The following is a 19747-nucleotide window of genomic DNA, read 5'->3' as shown; positions in this document are numbered from 1 at the left end:
TTCAGATGGGCCCGGACATGTACTGGCTTAAGCAGGGGGACACGTCTGGCACTGCAGGATCTGAGTCCCTGGCGGCGTAGTGTGTTACTGTCAGGGCAGGAACGATGGAATGGGCAGGCAGGCCTATGGTACGGTCACGCTGCGACTGACGACAGCCACTACCCACAGACCAGAGTCCCTCAGGGCGCGGAGTCTAAGCCCCAGGCTACCCTTCACCAGGGCCCCTGATGGTGGGGATGGACTTGACGCAGCCTGAGACCAGGTCGCGGCCCCCGAGTGACCCCAGCTGCGATAACGACTGCCGCCAATGGCGTACAGCTGGTGGGAGCTAGATGGGATCACGAGTAGAGTAGTCAGACAAGCCGGGTCAATAACAATGGAGCAGACAGTACTAGACGGTAGGCAAAGAATACTCAGGTCACGGGCCGGGTTCAACAACGGGAGGTCAGATAAAGGGTTAACGCAGAGAGTAGTCTTGTCCAAGCCGAGTCGGTTACCAGGAGAGCAATGGGAACAACACAAGAGCTTGCAACAGGGCAACATACAGGACACAAGTGCAGAGCACACTTGCAGACAGCAGGTTTAAATGTGCTCAACCACACCCTTCTGAGGAGGAGCCGCAGAAGCCTGAAGGCATAAAAGGTTCCCACCATGCTTTGCAGAAAACCAAGATGGAGGCCAGCTCATGGAGATGCACAAGCTCTGAAGAAAGGTAGGACCTTGACAGTTACTCATGGTAGCCTTTGTTACGTTGGTCCCAGCTCTCTACAGGTCATTCACTAGGTCCGCCCGTGTGGTCCTGGGATTTTTGCTCACCGTTCTTGTGATCATTTTGACCCCACGGGGTGAGATCTTGCGTGGAGCCCCAGATCGAGGGAGATTATCAGTGGTCTTGTATGTCTTCCATTTTCTAATTATTGCTCCCACAGTTGATTTGTTCACACCAAGCTGCTTGCCTATTGCAGATTCAGTCTTCCCAGCCTGGTGCAGGTCTACAATTTTTTTTCTGGTGTCCTTCGACAGCTCTTTGGTCTTCACCATAGTGGAGTTTGGAGTGTGACTGTGTGAGGTCGTGGACAGGTGTCTTTTATACTGATAACAAGTGCAAACAGGTGCCATTGATACAGGTAATGAGTGCAGGACAGAGGAGCCTCTTAAAGAAGAAGGTACAGGTCTGTGAGAGCCAGAAATCTTGCTTGTTTGTAGGTGACCAAATACTTATTTTCCACCATAATTTGCAAATAAATTCTTTCCAAATCAGCCAATGTGATTGTCTGGATTTTTTTTCTCATTTTGTCTCTCATAGTTGAGGTCTACCTATGATGCTAATTACAGGCCTCTCTCATCTTTTTAAGTGGGAGAACTTGCACAATTGGTGGATGACTAAATACTTTTTTGCCCCACTGTATCTTCTTTTTTTTTTTTTTCATGGTTGGACTGAATGGACTTTTGTCTTTTTTCAGCCAGACTAACCATGTATTTATTTGTTTATTCACATGTATGTTTATGAATACTGGGGTGCCTTGATGCGGCCTCTGCAGCTGTGTGCAAACTAAACTCTTTGTTTATAACATGAAGAGCTAGACAGGGTCATTATGGTTTTGTTGCAGGCTGGCTGGTCAGTGAGCTGGTAATTTTTTTTTTATGTGAATATGAATAGAGCTAGTATAAATACTGGGATATAACTTTATGTTCTCTTCCTGTAACCCCCTTTTCTCCAGTACTCAGACTGTCAGAGTGAGGGCATGTAATTTCAGCAGTTTAGGTCCCTTTCTTTACAAAGTACCTAATACTGTTAGTTAAGTACCAAGAACTTGCTTATCGGAGAGGGAGCAGTGGGATCTGTATTGTGTAGCACCTTCATTGTTCAATCGGCAGGCTGAGTTGGGAGTCGTGACTAAAGCTTGCCATACATGGATTGAATTTTGTCCAATTCGTGGTGAATCAGCTGAAATTGTTTTCTGGGTGGCCTTTGTGGTCACCACCTGAAGCTGGCCAGAAAATTCATGACAGAACAGTGCCTGCATCTGATTGGATGAAGGTGCTGTTCTGTCATGAATGGGTGACGGTGGTCCTCGGGTTCCAGCTGTCAGAATACAATAGTTGGCATGCAGATTCATCCATCTCTCCTGGATGGGGGTATAGACTGAGTTTCCCTCATGGGTAGAAGAAGAGAAATCTTAACATGTACGGCACGGTAATAATGCTTACATTTGCTAGAGTTTTGCTTTATCTTTTAAATACATTTATTGCTATTGGATGGGTATAAATCAATTATCATCTTAGTACTTTGCTCCCTGAAATATTGGCATAATAATAAAGAAGATATGAGCAAGCTGGCCCTTTTTTCATCCTTATGTAGGCATTTTCTCTTTAGATGATAACCTAGCTGGCATTACAGTATCACACATCTGACCTTCTATTACAGCTTGTGCAGTTATATAATTGCAGTAATATCTGCCATTATAACAAATGTGCCTATCAGATTGATTATATTACATGGAGATAATCGCTGATCCTAGACTAGTGTCAGTGAAAACAAGCTCACTGATACAAATACTTCAAAGTACTAATCAACTAATGATTAAAGCACATTCAGATTGCCAATGATGGCTTTATTATAAATAATACCAACTTTGTTTTGTTATTTTATTAAAACCTTTTTTTATCACAGATAATGGTTGCTGTTTTTCATTGATCATTTGTTGCTAACGTATGTAAAGTAAAATCAATATTTCAGACATGATACCTAACCTTATCAGTTTGGTGATGCAGCGATCCTTTAAGTCAGTATTTCATGACATTTCCAGTGTAAAGTACACAGTAAATCATAGCTACGTGCTTCTATTTTTATTGTAAATATATTTCCCATCAATACTAAATTATATACCTTCTGCTGTTACACCATGCAATTAAAGTGTTACTAAACCCAGGACCCTGCATTCACTATATCTGGTCTCCCACAGTACACACAATATGTAAATGCAATTATTTTAGTAAATATAAACTGCTAAATACCTTTTTCTTATCAGCAGTTAGAGAGGTCTGGTGACTTCTATTGGTGTTCAGCAGAGCACTGGTTAAAGCTTGTAGGATGAGTTTTCATTCTCCCCTGATTGTCCTATGAGGCTGCAGGATCTCTGACCCTCTTTCTGGAAATTGCTGATTGGCCCTGTGCTGATCACATGCACTCTCCCAAGTAAAAAAAACTATCTAGCAATACACACCAAACTGAGCATGTGCAGCTTGCCCCCAAGGCTCTGTTCTATTGCGGAATGGATTGGGGACTGCAGAGAAGACAGAATCAAACATCCTTTTTATACCAGGTGCAGGATTAACCCCCTAGTGCAGGGGTGGGCAACTGTTGCCCTCCAGCTGTTGTAGAACTACAAGTCCCATGAGGCATTGCAAAACTGACAGTTACAAGCATGACTCCCCAAGGCAGAGGCATGATGGGACTTGTAGTTCACCAACAGCTGGAGGGCCACAGTTGCCCAGCCCTAGTGGATATAACAAGCATGCTCTACTGCTTATACAGACTGATTTTACTGTTGTGGGTTTAATAACACTTTAACTATGCTTGCTACCTTTATCCTAATACTCACCACTCTTCAGTAATTTAGTAGTGTTGATGATCAGTAATTATCTACCTACACAAAAGGTTAAATGATAAAGCATAGAATGAGGAAGGAAAATATTCACTGCTAGTTTCACATGCTTGTCTGCAACTGTGTCAGGTAGATTTCACCATCCAAGCATGACATCCAGGGCTCATCTGTCAAATGGTCTACAGAGCTACTTCCCCTGACAGGCAGACTATCACTGTCAACAAAACTAGGATTGCAGATCTTCCACCAGTGTGAGTAATAAAATGTAAACCTTTTGCTTTACTTAACCACTTCCAGTCCAAACTTTTTCACCCCCTTCCTGACCAGGGCAATTTTCAGCTTTCAGCGCTTTCACACTTTGAATGACAATTGCGCGGTCATGCAACACTGTACCCATATGAATTTTTTACCATTTTTTTGAGACAGATAAAACTTTATTTTGGTGGTATTTATTCACCGCTGGGATTTTTGTTTTCTTTTGCTATGTAAATGAAAATGTCTAAAAATTTAGAAAAAAATAGTTTTTCTTATAAAATTTTGCAAATAAATAATATTTCATCATAAATCTTGGCCAAAATGTATTCCGTTATCTTTTTAGTAAAAACAAAATAAGACAAATTAGTTTATAATCAAAAATTATAATTTTAAACTTTTGTTTTACATTTTTTTTATTTTTTTTTATATTATTTATTTATATATATTTTTTTACATACTGTCACCCTTGCAGTACAGTGTCACTATGGTGACACTGTACTACTTGTGGGGGGTGATGAAGATTTTTTTTTTTTTCACACTGATTGCTTTTACACCCATAAAGGATGTAAAAGCAATCATTTCTCTTTCTCTCTGTCTGCATTCCTGCAGCCATTGAGAAATACTGTGAGAGCTGTGATTGGTCACAGCTTGTCACATGGTACAAGGCTGTTGTGAATAGCCTTATACCATGTGACCTCTGTGATCATTCATAGATTTCACACGTAGTAAGCAATGATGTCAGAAGTGACATCTTGCTTACTACTTTGCACGTGATCACTGATTGGCCAATCAGTGATCACATGATCGGGACTCGTACAGAGGTCTCGTCCGACGATTGGTGTTTCACTGTGTCCAGAGGACACAGCGGGCATCGTATCACGGTGCTGCGTGCTCCCAGGGAGCGCGCACAAGCAGGGGGTGGGGAGGCCGTTTATAAAAGGACACCCGACCCTGCAGGGGCCGGCCGGTCGGTCGGGAAGTGGTTAAAGAAAATAAAAGTTTGCAAAAATTCCTCTTTTCTATATTTTATAAATTACATAAATGATTATATTGGTAATGGAGTCACAAAGGAGGCAAACTGCTGCCGTGTTCATGGCCTTGGAGGACCCAAGAACGTTAATTGTTGTCACTCTTTATTTCACAATTTCTTTATTTTCTGAATGGCAATTTACATTGGGACTAATGTGCCTCAACCGAGAGCCAACCACTTGGCTCGAATTAGCAGAGCAGCCCCACTGACTGAAGAGGCAAGTTGGACAGATGGTGCCACCTGTCAACTTAACACGTCACGTTACATTTTCTGCAACGTAAAGCATTCCGAGCATGACATGTAAACAGCTCCCTCCAGTTGCATTATAGGCTTTAGCTGGGCGGTCGTGGAGGGAGGAAAAACCATGGCTCAAATGCCAGCTTTTACTGCTGCCCATGTGAAAAAAGGCCTGAGTGTTTTATAGCTGGAAAAGGCTATCATGATCACATAATTTTGCTTTATTTTGTGAGGTGTTAGATGTGCCTTGAGAACTTGGTTAACATTTTGCATTTTGGGCCAAGAGTTATTACTTTTGTTGTTTTTTTCTTCTACAAAAGGATTGGAAATTGTAAGCTAAGTAGACCATTCAATAACTGTACATGTCTGCTGAATACATTTCTCACTTGTCACAATATACAGCAATGTTTTCATTTTCCAAATAAGCTTTGCCTTTTATCCTTAAAAGCCATCTTTTGAACTCACTTTGCCCTGGCCAGGGTTACATAGTTAGTCTGGCTGAAAAAAGACAAAAGTCCATCCAGTTCAACCATAGAAAAAAAAAACAAAGTTATAATCCTATACCCACAGTTGATCCAGAGGAAGGCAAAAAAAAAACCCAGCAAAGCATGATCCAATTTGCTCCTGCAGGGGAAAGAATTCCTTCCTGATCCCCCCTGAGAGGCAATCAGATATTCCCTGGATCAACTTTACCTGTAAATGTTAGTATCCTGTTATATTCTGTGTATCTAAGAAACAATCCAGACCTTTTTTAAAGCAATCCATTGAGCTGGCCAGAACCAACTCTTCAGGGAGTCTATTCCACATTTTCACAGCTCTCACTGTGAAGAAACCTTTCAGTGTTTGGAGATTAAATTTCTTTTCCTCCAGACATAAAGAGTGCCCCCTTGTCCTCTGTGATGACCTCAGGGTGAATAACTCTCCACCGAGTTCACTATATGAACCACTGATGTATTTATACATGTTCATCATATCCCCCCTTAATCTCCTCTTCTCAAGAGAGAATAAATTCAGTTCCTCTAATCTTTCCTCATAGCTGATCTCCTCCATGCTTTGTATCAGTTTGGTTGCCCTTCTCTGTACTTTCTCCAGTTCCCCAATTGTTCCCCAATAAGGTGCCATTATTAGTCTGTTGCAGGCAAGAAGAAGAATTTCCTCCGTCTCCTCTTAACCAATGGTCAGACTGCAACATTACAAGTCACAAGTTAAGTGACTTTGTGTATCTAAGCCAGCATCTCAGTCTAGGATGTAAGTTTCTGACCCTGAATGATGCTTGAACAAGATATGGTGTCAACCTTTAGGCCCCATTCACACTTCACGTAGCGGGAACTTGCGTTCCCGATCGCAATTTCCTGTGGGTGTTTTTCTTGCGATATGTGTCACAATCAATGGGCTTCCCTATGTGCGTTTGTTGCCCAATGTTGCCTGCTCCTTTTTGGGCGACAAGCTTCACGCAATTTATGTATGTATGGTTCGGATTCATATTCTGTATGATGCATATCTTGCACCACAATAACTGGAGCCTAGTGTAAGAAGGCTGTCTTGAATTTATGCTCCAAGGAATGCAGAAATCGGGCCCTGATATTCAGATGTAATTTAAAGATTAAAGGCCCTGGTGCATAAATAACTGACTTTGCTGCAATGATGGTAACATCATGTTATCTAGAACCTCCATTGGTTAGCTTTCCAGTGTTCACTTTTGTTCCCAGTGCACTTTGTAGGGCCAAAGAGCAACTGCACTATTTGCAGATTACCTCTAACTATATGTATTTACCATTATTGCTATAATATTTACTTTTTGAAAGTATTTTGCTGTCTCAGGGGTTTGCAATATATTATCTGCTTCCTTGTGTTACAGGACCTTTTGGCAATAGATGGGTTAAGGATTATGGATTATATGTCTGTAATGTAATATCTCTATAATCTCTCTGTAATCTCCTCTCTTCTCTCTCCCATCTCCCAGCCCGATGCTTTAACCTGCAGAAATCAGAGAGTATGCTCCGAAAGGTGAGGAATGTAAACTTGCAAAATTGATAACGTCAACCTGTAACCGTAACTTCTGCATGAAAACAGGCCGTTGTGGACTCAAACGATGGTTTATGTTGGCCATAAATTTTCAAAAAATTGCAGCAAGGCCAACAACTAGCTGCATGTGTAAACAGTAAAAAAAAATGACAGAGCTGCTTTATCCTGTTAAGGCCTCATTCACACGGGCATACCTCTCTGTACACTCAAGGAAACGGCTGTCTTTGTTCGCATTTATAAGTGTTCCATCCATCCATGTGCAAGCAGTCCTATTCATGTCTACTGGGATGCAGTGGCTACATGGATGGTCCCAGTATGACAGCAATACATGTCCCTGAATGCACACTCTCTGCGTTCACAAATAAGCACCCACTTGGCTGTCAAATTGGGACGAGCAGTTGTCTTTGCAGCTGATGTGTCCCAATAGACTTGAATGGAACTGTTTGCAGGTGGATGCATGGATGACCCCCACAGACTTTCAGCTGAGAAATACAACTTGGCGTTGTCCCAGTGTGTGATTGAATGCTGAAAGAACAGCAATGATGATGATGATGACAATGATGATGACATCATCAGTCTGCCCTCTCTTCCTGTAAGGAAGCTCCCACAGTTAGAAGGACAGCTTTATAGAAACAGTAGAGCCTTACTATCTCGGAGTTTTGCCCTTTCCTATCACAATTTCCTGAGTTCTGCCATGCAGGGGAGTTGGCTATTAGGAAAGATTTGGGGACTTTTACCTTTGGAAAGTTCTTTGTAAAAAAAAAATGTAATGAATTCCTAACTGGATTCAGTGGTGGCTATTTACATCTGTTATCTTGTAACATCAGTGGCAAAAAAAAATATTTTAAGATGTAAACATTGCTTGAGAGAGTTGAATGTTTGCTGTATTAATACTGTTATAATTCATATGGTGCTTGCATACCAATAATTCTTTACGTTGAACTAATTGAATTTCTTACGCAGCATGTGGAGTTTCGGAAGCACATGGATTCTGACAGAGTGCTGGACAACTGGCAACCTCCAGAGGTGAGTGAATTGTACATATCACTGTCCCATTCTCTGGGTGCTTGAGACCCCTAGGCCCCATGCACATGAATTCCTCATGCACACTGGTTACATTGAGTTTGAGGGTCAGTAATGATAACTGCTGTATTTATGTGTGGGCTTATAATAATCAGGCTTTAAATTGCCAATAGGTGTCAAACTGACAGTACTGAAATCCATTTTGCATGTTAACTACATCAACCTATATATACGTAAGCTTCAAATTAATTTTTTCTTCCCATGCACTATGGACAGCAAATGGATTTTTCAGGTCATGATTGTGTATAGGCAAAGCTGGTATAGAGCTGGTCATGCGACAGTAAAACTAAACAATAGAAGCATCTGTACAGCCTTAAAAACTGCAATTTCTAAGTACAGTGTATAGGATATGGTACCGTATTAACAAATGTCATTCTAGTTTTATTCTGTCATCTGTAGAACTGTATTAGTAGTATAACGGTAAAGTGACACTTTAGCCATATGTGGGGTTTCAGGGGACTTCTTTTTTTTTTTTTTTTTTTTTTTTTTAAATCCAGGGTTTTTCCTGTAACTTTACTTATTTACAGATGAAACTTGAAAAATTTGAATATCGTGCAAAAGTTCATTTTAGTTCAGTAACACAACTTAAAAGGTGAAACTAATATATGAGATAGACTCATTACATGAAAAGCAAGATAGTCCAAGCCGTGGTTTGTCATAATTGTGATGATTATGGCTTACAGCTCATGAAAACCCCAAATCCACAATCTCAGAAAATTAGAATATTACATGCAATAAATAAACCAAGGAATGTACATAGAACAATATCAGACCTCTGAAAAGTATAAGCATGCATATGTACTCAGTACTTGGTTTGGGCCCCTTTTGCAGCAATTACTGCCTCAATGCAGCATGGCATGGAAGCTATCAGCCTGTGGCACTGCTGAGGTGTTATGGAAGACCAGGATGCTTCAATAGCAGCCTTCAGCTCTTCTGCATTGTTCGGTCTCATGTCTCTCATCTTTCTCTTGGCAATGCCCTATAGATTCTCTTTGGGGTTCAGGTCAGGCAAGTTTGGTGGCCAATCAAGCACAGGAATCCCACGGTCATTGAACCATGTTTTGGTGCTTTTGGCAGTGTGGGCAGGTGCCAAGTCCTGCTGGAAAATGAAGTCAGCATCCCCATAAAGCTTGTCTACGGAAGGAAGCATGAAGTGCTCCAAAATCTCCTGGTAGACGGCTGCGTTGACCCTGGACTTAATGAAGCACAGTGGACCAACACCAGCAGATGACATGGCTCCCCAAATCAACACAGACTATGGAAGCTTCACACTGGACTTCAAGCATTTTGCAGTGTGTGCCTCTCCATTCATCCTCCATACTCTGGGTCCTTGGTTTCCAAATGAGATGCAAAAGTTGCTCTCATCAGAAAAGAGGACTTTGGACCACTGAGCAACAGACCAGGTCTGTTTTTCTTTAGCCCAGGTAAGACACTTCTGACGTTGTTTGTTGTTCAGGAGTGGCTTGACAAGAGGATTACGACATTTGAAGCACTGACGCACTGATGCACTGACTCCAGCCTCAGTCCACTCCTTGTGAAAGTCCCCAACCCTTTTGAATGGCCTTTTCCTGACAATCCTCTACAGGCTGTGGTCATCCCTGCTGCTTGTGCACCTTTTCCTTCCACACTTTTCCCTTCCACATAACTTTCTATTAATGTGCTTTGATACAGCACTTTGGGAACATCCAACTTCTTTTGCAATTACCTTTTGAGGCTTTCCCTCCTTATGGAGGGTGTCAGTGATGGTTTTCTGCACAACTGTCAGGTCAGCAGTCTTTCCCATGATTGTGATTCCTACTGAACCAGACTGAGAGACCATTTAAAGGCTCAGGAACCCTTTGCAGGTGTTATGGCTTAATTAGCTGATTAGAGTGGGACACTTTGAGCCTAGAATATTGCACCTTTTCACAATATTCAAATTTTCTGAGATTGTGGATTTGGGGTTTTCATGAGCTGTAAGCCATAATCATCACAATTATGACAAATCATGGCTTGAACTATCTTGCTTTGCATGTAATGAGTCTATCTCATTTATTAGTTTCACCTTTAAGTTGCATTACTGAAATAAATTAACTTTTGCACGATATTCTAATTTTTTCGAGTTTCACCTGTATATACATATATTTACACAGTAAAGGTTCACTAATAACAGTAGTTCATTTATCATTTTAATGCAAGACGAGTTGCTTAAAAGGAACACAACTACGTTATGTGACGATAACTGAGCAGTTTAACTGGCTGCAGTCCAGACTTGTAAAATCCCTTTAACTAATCTGCTGAAAAAACCTGCTCTGCATATAGATAGGTGTCAGATTAATGCTAACCCTTACTCTGATACCCTTGTTCGTGTGTGCCAGGAAATACGTTCAGGTCAATCCTTTAATGTGGTATAAGAGCTAGTAGACATTATGTGCTTCTAGCCACAGCAGCCTCTTGTTTTCTGTGGCAGATCCAAGGAAAACTGTATACAGTACCACACCATGGTTGTACACAAGGTTTCACAAAGCAAATTCTCAGAATTTTTTTTTCCCAGTATACTAATTTTGTTCATGATATGGAAAGTCTTCATAGGCTGTAATCTCTAATGTCTCTACTTATCTCAAGATAAGTAGACACTAGAGCAAGGTGAATCAGCAGAAATGTTCTAACCTGTCAATCAAGTTTAGACATATTTCAGTTTCTTGTACATTTTCTTTACCTGTACTATTCTGAAGCTCCCTGTCAGGTAGGGATGACACATTAATCACACTGAACTGAACTTGTTCTGTAACTTTGGAGCTGTTTTCTAAAGCTGGCCATACAGGACTTGTTTTTTCATTCTGCCAGCGGGCTGAGTGAAAAAATTGACTGATTCCCCCATCCACAGATTTATGGTGGATGCAAGAATCCTCGCTGTGTCATTGTATTCTGAAAGCAGGACTCCCCCACCATCAGAATACACTGATTAGCGTTGCAGCCGATTAACTGCATGGTCTGATCGAACCAACATTTTCCAACAAGGCCATTCATGAGAAGTCGATCGATTTATCATGAACAGGAATAGGCAAAGATGGATTGAAATTTGCCTGGTCTGTGGTGAAATGGCCCAATATCAACCCATCTGTAGCCAGCTGAAGTGGCTTCTTCAGTTATAAGTTTATTGTATGAGCTGCAAAATGTCTTCAACATTAAAGAAAAAGGCCAGTTAATGTGGTTAACTACTACTAGATATATCATCACCTGGACAAATGAGAAACCTCACATACATCACATGGTAAAACTCACTGTAGCCTGTATAACTGTACAGTGTGTCTGTGTTTAAATATATATATATAGTTATATTGTAACAACAGGGATTAGGGTAGCGTTGCGGATCTCTCTGCAAGCTAAATTTTATATATTTTCGAGCCTGTGTTAGGTTTATATCTGACTTCACTGGGTCACTAGGTGAACAGACATACTGTAGATTACTAGTGCCTCTGTGTGTGTGTACATAGGTCTATAAGAGGCAATATCTATAATATTACTGTGTCATGTAAATAGGAAAGTATTTAAAGCCATTGCATCTTTATTTATACTTTGAACTTTGGAATTTTAGATAAGACTTTTTCTTACTTCTTACTACCTGGAACCCTGTACAATGTTATCATTTTTGTTGATATAATTGAGTGGGTTGGTTGTTTTCTAGTATAGCAGCACAAAACAGTGGCATTTACAAAGCAGGGAGCATATTTTATAATTGGATTATGCAAGTAACCAAGTAACTACAATAAAGTCTATGTCAGGACAAGACGGAAAACAAATCATCTTTTAGGTACATGCACATTTCCCCATGCTAGAAGTGCACTCGCATATCAGCAAGCAACAAAACTCCCAGATCGCATCAACGTCAGCATCCTCCCTCACACGGGAACAGTCGGAACACGCATTATCAGCCAACAAAAAAATTCAAAGACTGTTCAATCTTTGCAGAGGTCCGGGTGGATCCTGAACCTCCAGAAGTCCCAAACCTTGGAAATTGGAACCTGGACTTTGGAAACTGCCATGTCCAGGGTGGGAAAAACTTAAACAATCAGGTCCCAGATATACTCTCTACTTTACAGACCATTAGTCAACCAACCATTTAGTTTTGCAAGAGGGGGGCTTGATAATGGCCTCTTTCAAGGTAGTTGCATTTTCCCAGTTCCACTCCAGACAATTGATATTCTGGCCATGTGGGACAAGAATGCACATTCTCTGGACCATTGCTTTTACCTTACGCTAAAGACCTGATTGGCTGTGATATGGTGGCTCTCAAGTCCAGCTGTGGAGTTGGGAAAATCCTTCCTACTGGACTAAAAGGTTTTCATAATGAAGTCACCACTCTCTGCTCAGAGTGGCTGTGAGAACTCCGCGATCAGCGGTCAAGTGATTGCTGAGTTCTCACTCTTAGAGCCGGAGGGGGACAGCTAGGTAAGCACAATTAAAAAAAAAAAAATACTTCTCTTTTAAAACTAAAGGCTCCTGTATATGACAGTCTAAACAAGCACTAAATTACAATGTGATGCACAAGCCTTCTAAAGTAAACAAAACACTTTTAAGATGCGGCAAGGTGGTGCTACTGTTTTATTTTACAGGGCCTCTACTTTCAGAAAATATATCATTGTTTGGGGGTTTAAAGTTTTTTTTTTTTTTTTGCAGATTTTAACATGTGTGACAAATTAAGAAAATTGCCCTGGTAGAAAAGTGGTTAATGCATTTAGCCATGCAAAATATCTAGAACATAAACAGGGGTTGGTAGTTATAAAATACTGTTTATTGCTTGTGAATGTTGACTTTTTTTTTTCTTTATCACACCATATGTTACTTTATTTACAACTGTAATTTCTCCAGGTAGTCCAGAAGTACTTATCCGGGGGGTTGTGTGGTTATGATCAAGAAGGCTCTCCTATTTGGTACGATGTCATTGGGCCCCTGGATCCCAAAGGGATTCTGTTTTCTGCTTCCAAACAGGACCTCATCAAGACAAAAATGAGAGATTGTGAACGTATGCATCTGGAATGCCGACTGCAGACTGAGAAGGTGAGAATTCTTGGAATATGGCAGGCTAAAGGTTAAAAATTGTTCTCCATTTTACACTACTAACACAAATGTGTCCTTAAGAACCAGAAAATAGAATGACCCCTTTGTGCTACTGGCTCTGAAAGCCTTCAGAGATCTGTTGTTGCAGGTTTAGGAAGAAGATAAACATCTGACTTTACCCATGAAATGCCCTGTAAACGAAGGTTGGGTTTCCTTGTCACCTTGGAGTTGTTTTAATGCCCTGTTGCAATCACCAACATGGAATAAGTAAATCCAGGCACTTGCCACTAGAACAAGGTGTAGGAAAGTTTTTCACCCATTTTTACTTATGTTGTACTTAAATAAAGATAAGGGCTCAATATAGGCAAAGCAAGCACAGTGCCACCAAGCTGCTCTGTGGTTCTGTTTACTGTTCCGTACATTACTGCAGGAAATGCGGCTGATTTAAAGAACCACAGAGAGTAGCAGGGACCAGGCACCTGATACACCCGAAAACAAGCCAGATGCAAGACTGTAAGGAGACTGTAAGACTGAAGGAGATTGAATAGTCAGTTTGTAATGTGTGGCTACTTTATTCATATGAAGAGAACTGTTAATTCTTTGCACCCAGAATCATTATACCTTTCTAAATGTGAAATATTGATTTATCAGCACCATATCACATATAGCACAACAACCAGTCAAAAATGTATTTATTTTATTTTTGTCTTTGTAGCTGGGGAAAAAAGTTGAAGAAGTTGTGATGATCTATGATGTGGAAGGTTTGGGACTTAAGCATCTATGGAAACCAGGGGTGGATTTGTATGGAGAGGTAAGAATAGCATTCACGCAAGAGATATCAGTTTGGAATATTTGTTTGAGAAGGTACTACTATACCTGATATGAAGCTAACATTCTGCCTGTACCATATATATGCATCTCTGTACCCATACGTTTATGGTCAATTTGTCATTTTTTTTGTTATGTATCTATCTCCCTTTTTGATGTATTACCTAGAATAAAAACTAACAATACAAATTTTGTACAAAAGAGCATGACATACACAAGTGATACAGAAATTTCTGTATATTAAATGTCAAGGTTCTTAAGGCCCTTGTTACTGTTTAACTATTATGAAACTATAGGGTTGATTTACTAAAGGGAAATAGGCTGTGCACTGCAAGTGCACTTGGAAGTGCATTGAAAGTGCAGTTGCTCTAGATCTGGGGGGAACATGCAAGGAAAATAAAAAACAGCATTTTTGCTTCGACATGATTGGATGATAGAAATCAGCGGCACTTCCCTTAATTTCAGAGCTTCCCCTCAGACTTAGAGGAATTGCACTTTCAGTGCACTTGCAGTGCACAGTCTATTTGCCTTTAGTAAATCAACCCCTATGAGAGTGTTTTTAATGTTATTGTACATTTTTGTACAGATTTTTTTTACATACATGTGACCATGTAGGCATGACAATGCTTTCATGTGTGTGTACTTAAAGATTAAAAATTCTTTGTATTGTGCTAGTGATCAAAAGAGAAGGCCATTCATTGGTTACAGCTATAGGTTTTAAGGCTGAAAAAAATAGAAAAACAAAAAAGGTCAGATTTCTTGATATAGGGGACTCAAGTGCAGCTTCTGACATCACAAGGGCCACACATAATATTCAGTGATTGCAGGGGCTCATGTGGATTGGTGTTTTTTTCCTGCATTTGATGTGCATTTATAAATCCAGGTCATCCAAATCCCATTGACTTTAATTTGGATGCAGCATGTCCTATTGAGTGTTTGAAATGTTGGAAAAACATATCAAACCCAGGTGTTTTCTTGTCAAACATTGCTGTGACAGAGGGTAGGCAGGACAGAACACACAGAGTAGATGGCAAACGCACAAAGCTTTATTGAGACAAACAGATGACAGTCACTGAATAGGGGAATTCACAGAGAAGGTGAATACGCCAGTAGAGGGCAGCAAGGAGGGGCCAACACACTTATAGTCCAACACTGAGAGCCAAGGAAGAGTCTCTGTAGCAATTGTAATCCAACGGGGGTGGTGAGTCTCTGTAGCAATTGTAATCCAACAGGGGAGGTGGGGGGTCAGCACAGGAACAGTTCAAGTAAAACAGGGAGAGTTATGTACTCATGGATCCGACAGGGTGCCTGGTCTCCCACTGGGGGTCTCTGGAGCTCTGGCAGCTGTCAGGCAAACTTGAATCTCTCCCCTAGGCTGGGGGGAATCTGGATCCCTGGCAGCTAGCAGGCAGTCCTGCAACTCTCCCCTAGGCTGGGGGGTCTCTGGATCCCTGGCAGCTAGCAGGCAGTGGCTGGGGGTCTCTGGATCCCTGGCGGCTAGCAGGCAGTCTTCCCCTGCGCAGGGGGGTCTTAGGCAGGCTTAGGTCTCTGCAGAGTCTGGCCAGGAAAGTCCCGTCGCAGCTGGGGCTCCTTTAGTGGCTGCACAGCGGTGAATACCCTGGGAGCGCCCGGCATCAGCTTCTTAAGCTGATGTCGGATGCTCCCTGGTCGCCTAGGCAACTGGGGCGGGCTGGAGCTGGCGTGCCTCTGGACTGGGGCCGCGCCTCTCGTGAGCGCGGCCTTTGTCCAGGGACATCCACAAGCGCGGGAACTTCCCGTGCCCACGCTGCGGATGACAGGGCTGAAGTGGCGTCAGCAAAACGCCGTAGCCCGGAACATCTCTGGGGGGAGGTTTGCACCTCCCCACGGGGAGGTGTGAACCTCGCCACCTTCTCCTCTCCGGCCTAAGCCGGAGAGGGAGAAAATAGTGGCAGAGGTGGGGAACGTCGCACCTCTCATCCCACTGCGGCGGGACAAGAGGTGAAGGGGGGCCACTGGCCCACAGGGATGAAAGCGGCTTATCAGGCTGGAGACAGGGGACACAGTGGGGGCCAGGATGACACTGTACCCCTCCAGGACATCAGAGGGGCCAATGGAGGAAGCAAGCTAGGGCAGTGGAGGTCAGGCAGCCAGCTGGCCGGGGGGGCGGGAAGCCACTGTGATGGATGTTGGCCATTTGGCAGGGGTCCCTATTCCGTGACAGTTGCTTTTTCCTTTTAAGCGCGGTTGCATGCATTTGAATGATGAACACAAAAAGCTGTCAGACAGTGCAGTAAATGGTCAGAAACTGTGAACATGTTATAGGAGTTAGGAGACAGGGGGCATACATCAGGAAACAGCCATGGACTGGAGATACTTCACAGGAGACTGCTAGAGATCATAGCTATTAGAGTCCTTTTACAAATTAGTGTTGCCATATTTTTGGTCCCTACAGCCAACCCTCTTGTGCCACTTTTGATTTTTCTCTTAGCAAGATCCATTAAAAAAGATAAGAGAAAAAAAAAAAAATTACTAGAGAAAACTGCACGGAGAAAGATAGTGTAACAGAAATAAACCAAACTGTGTACTAAAAGTCAGTCAGAAGATTTTTTTTCTGTCACTGACATGAATGAGCACCCAGGTAAGGACATCTAACCTCTGCAGGAGCCCCAAGGGCCATGCAGTAAGTGCTGAAGGGTTGCATGTGGCCCCCTCACTGGCTGGCCACCACAAGAGCCAAGATATAAAGATTGACAGAAGATATAGTGAAAGTAGGGCACATCCACTGTGTTTGCTTTTTGGGATGTTACATGTTTTACGTGATATACAGTATATACAGTTGCAAGAAAAAGTATGTGAACCCCTTGGGATTACGTGGAGTTTTGCATGAATTGGGCATAAAATGTGCTCTGAACGTCATCTAAGTCACAACAATAGAAGAACACAGTCTGCTGAACATAATACTACACAAACATTAGACGTTGCCATGGTTTAATTGCACATAACATGTAAACATTCACAGTGCAGGGAGGAAAAAGTATGTGAACCTTTGGACTTAATAACTGGTTGACCCTCCTTTGGCAGAAATAACCTCAACCAAACATTTCCTGTAGTTGCAGATCAGACCTGCACAACGATCTGGAGTAATTTTTGGACCACTCCTCTTCACAAAACTGTTTCAGTGTAGCAATATTCTTGGGATGTCTGGTGTGAATCGCTCTCTTAAGGTCATGCCACAGCATTTCAATCGGGTTGAGGTCAGGACTCTGACTGGGCCACTCCAGAAGGCGTATTCTGTGCCGTTGCAGCCATTGTTTTGTTGAATTACTTGTATGCTTTGGGTCATTGTCCTGTTGCATCACCCATCCTCTGCGGAGCTTCAGTTGGCGGACAGATGGTCGTACGTTTTCCTGCAAAATGTCTTGATAAACTCTGGAATTCATTTTCCCATCAATGACAACAATCCGTCCAGGCCCTGAGGCAGCAAAGCAGCCCCAAACCATGATGCTCCCTCCACCATGTTTTACAGTGGGGATGAGGTTTTGATGTTGGTGTGCTGTGCCTTTTTTTCTCCACACATAGTGTTGTGTGTTCTTCCCAAACAACTCAGTCTTGGTTTCATCTGTCCACAGTATATTTTGCCAGTAGTGCTGTGGAACATCCAGGTGGTCTTTTGCAAACTTCAAACGTGCTGCAATATTCTTTTTGGACAGCAATGGCTTCCTCCTTGGTGTCCTCCCATGTACTCCATTCTTGTTTAATGTTTTCCTTATTGTAGATGTATCAACAAAAATGTTAGCATGTGCCAGAGATTTCTGTAGGTCTTTAGCTGACACTCTGGGATTCTTCTTTACCTCATGCAGCATTCTGCGCTGTGCTCTTGCAGTCATTTTTACAGGACGACCACGCCTAGGGAGAGTAGCAACAGTGTTAAACTTTCTCCATTTGTAGACAGTCTGTCTTACCGTGGACACATGAACATCAAGGCTTTTGGAGATACTTTTGTAACCCTTTCCAGCTTCATGCAAGTCAACAATTCTTGATCGTAGGTCTTCTGAGAGCTCTTTTCTGCGAGGCATGGTTCACATCAGACAGTGCTTCTTGAAACCAGTAAACCCAAAACAGGTGTGTGTTTTTTAAGGGCAGAACAGCTGTCAGCAACATATCCAATATCATCACACTGATTGGAGTCAAGGTTGGCTCACTCCTGGCTCCAATTAGCTCTGGGAGAAGTCATTAAGCTAGGGCCTCACATACTTTTTCCTCCCTGCACTGTGAATGTTTACATGTTATGTGCAATTAAACCATGGCAACATCTAATGTTTGTGTAGTATTATGTTCAGCAGACCGTGTTCTTCTATTGTTGTGACTTAGATGACGTTCAGAGCACATTTTATGGCCAATTCATGCAAAACTCCACGTAATCCCAAGGGGTTCACATACTTTTTCTTGCAACTGTAAGATCCAAATCACATGGTGTTACTGGAACATCTAGTTCATGATCCATTTTGTAACAACATATATCTATTTGACATATTCTTGTTTAGGCAGAGTAGTGTGAAAGATGGAAATGTGGTCAGGATTTGTGCTGATAGTCACTCATAGTTAAGAATTATGGATATAAAGCATGATGATATTACAAACTGACAATGACTGATTTGGTACAGTGTATATGTTTAGAGTTAATAGCAATCTCTAGCTTTGTTTTAGCAGACTAAAACAGGTCATAGATTATGCAGTTTTCTTTCCAAAAATCTAATTTCCCCCATCAACACAGTCAATGTTGATAGGGGAATGCCTCCCGCAGAGCTAGTGCCTATAGCTGCCCACAGTAATTGTATATAAAAAATCCAACAGGCTGGTTGTACCCAAGTTGATTGATGGATCAACTTGGGTAAAACCAGCCTGCCCATAGATGGATCAAACCTCAACCGGTCCCTGCTCAATTCCATCTATCTATGGCTGACGTAACGTTAGTAGGGGTTAATAGGTATTTTGTGTAGTTTGTTAGATCCAGTGTTGATGGATTAACAATAGAAAAGTCTGCATTCACGTGTTGTGTATGGATCGTATTTTATACTGTACGTATATTAATGTTTATTCAAACATTTACATGCTTACAATGTACAGCTTGTGTGGAGTCTATTGGCCGCTTCCTCTGCTCAAGGCAGACATATAAATTTCAACAATGTGTAGCCAACGGTGCTGCTGCCGCTGATGATATGTTATCAATCACACAATAATAATAAACCCACGTTCTGTATCTTCACAAAAATTCAAACAACATTAGCTGTGACAGCAGCTGTAGTCAGGGTCAATGCCCATCAAACATATGAAGAAAGAATATTATACAGCGCTATCATCCACTCTTATCACACTATATGATACAGATCCACTCATTTAACACCAATAACATTAACCTGTATACAAATGTGTCTCACCATAAAGGTGTATGTGTGTCGTGCTTTTACTATTATAAATACAAATCAGTTACCTTATACATGAATGAACATCTTCTATAAAAAAAAAACTAATTAAAAAAAAAACCCAAAAAATTGTGTCCATACAAGTCCACCAAAACTGCTTTATGCTAATTGATTGATGTGAATGTACAATATATATGTAAAGCGCTGCGTAAATTGATGGCGCTATATAAGTACCT

General features: G+C 41.6%; 1 protein-coding gene across 1 annotated transcript in view; it reads left to right on the top strand.

Annotated features, from left to right (window-relative positions):
• Positions 1 to 19747, top strand: part of SEC14L2 (SEC14 like lipid binding 2) — a 54257-nt gene that overhangs the window by 10407 nt on the left and 24103 nt on the right. The window contains exons 3-6 of the mRNA XM_089652217.1: positions 7094 to 7137; positions 8119 to 8181; positions 13090 to 13278; positions 13994 to 14089. Of these exons, the coding sequence (XP_089508343.1) occupies positions 7094 to 7137; positions 8119 to 8181; positions 13090 to 13278; positions 13994 to 14089 (392 nt within the window). The remainder of the gene's footprint in view (positions 1 to 7093; positions 7138 to 8118; positions 8182 to 13089; positions 13279 to 13993; positions 14090 to 19747) is intronic.

This window comes from Staurois parvus, unplaced genomic scaffold (genome assembly GCF_062004578.1).
Source record: "Staurois parvus isolate SC_StPar_1 unplaced genomic scaffold, SC_StPar_1.0 ptg000673l, whole genome shotgun sequence".
In the NCBI taxonomy this organism is placed as follows: Eukaryota; Metazoa; Chordata; class Amphibia; order Anura; family Ranidae; genus Staurois; species Staurois parvus.
Note: the sequence above shows the minus strand (reverse complement) of the source record. Positions and strands in the feature narration are given on the sequence as shown.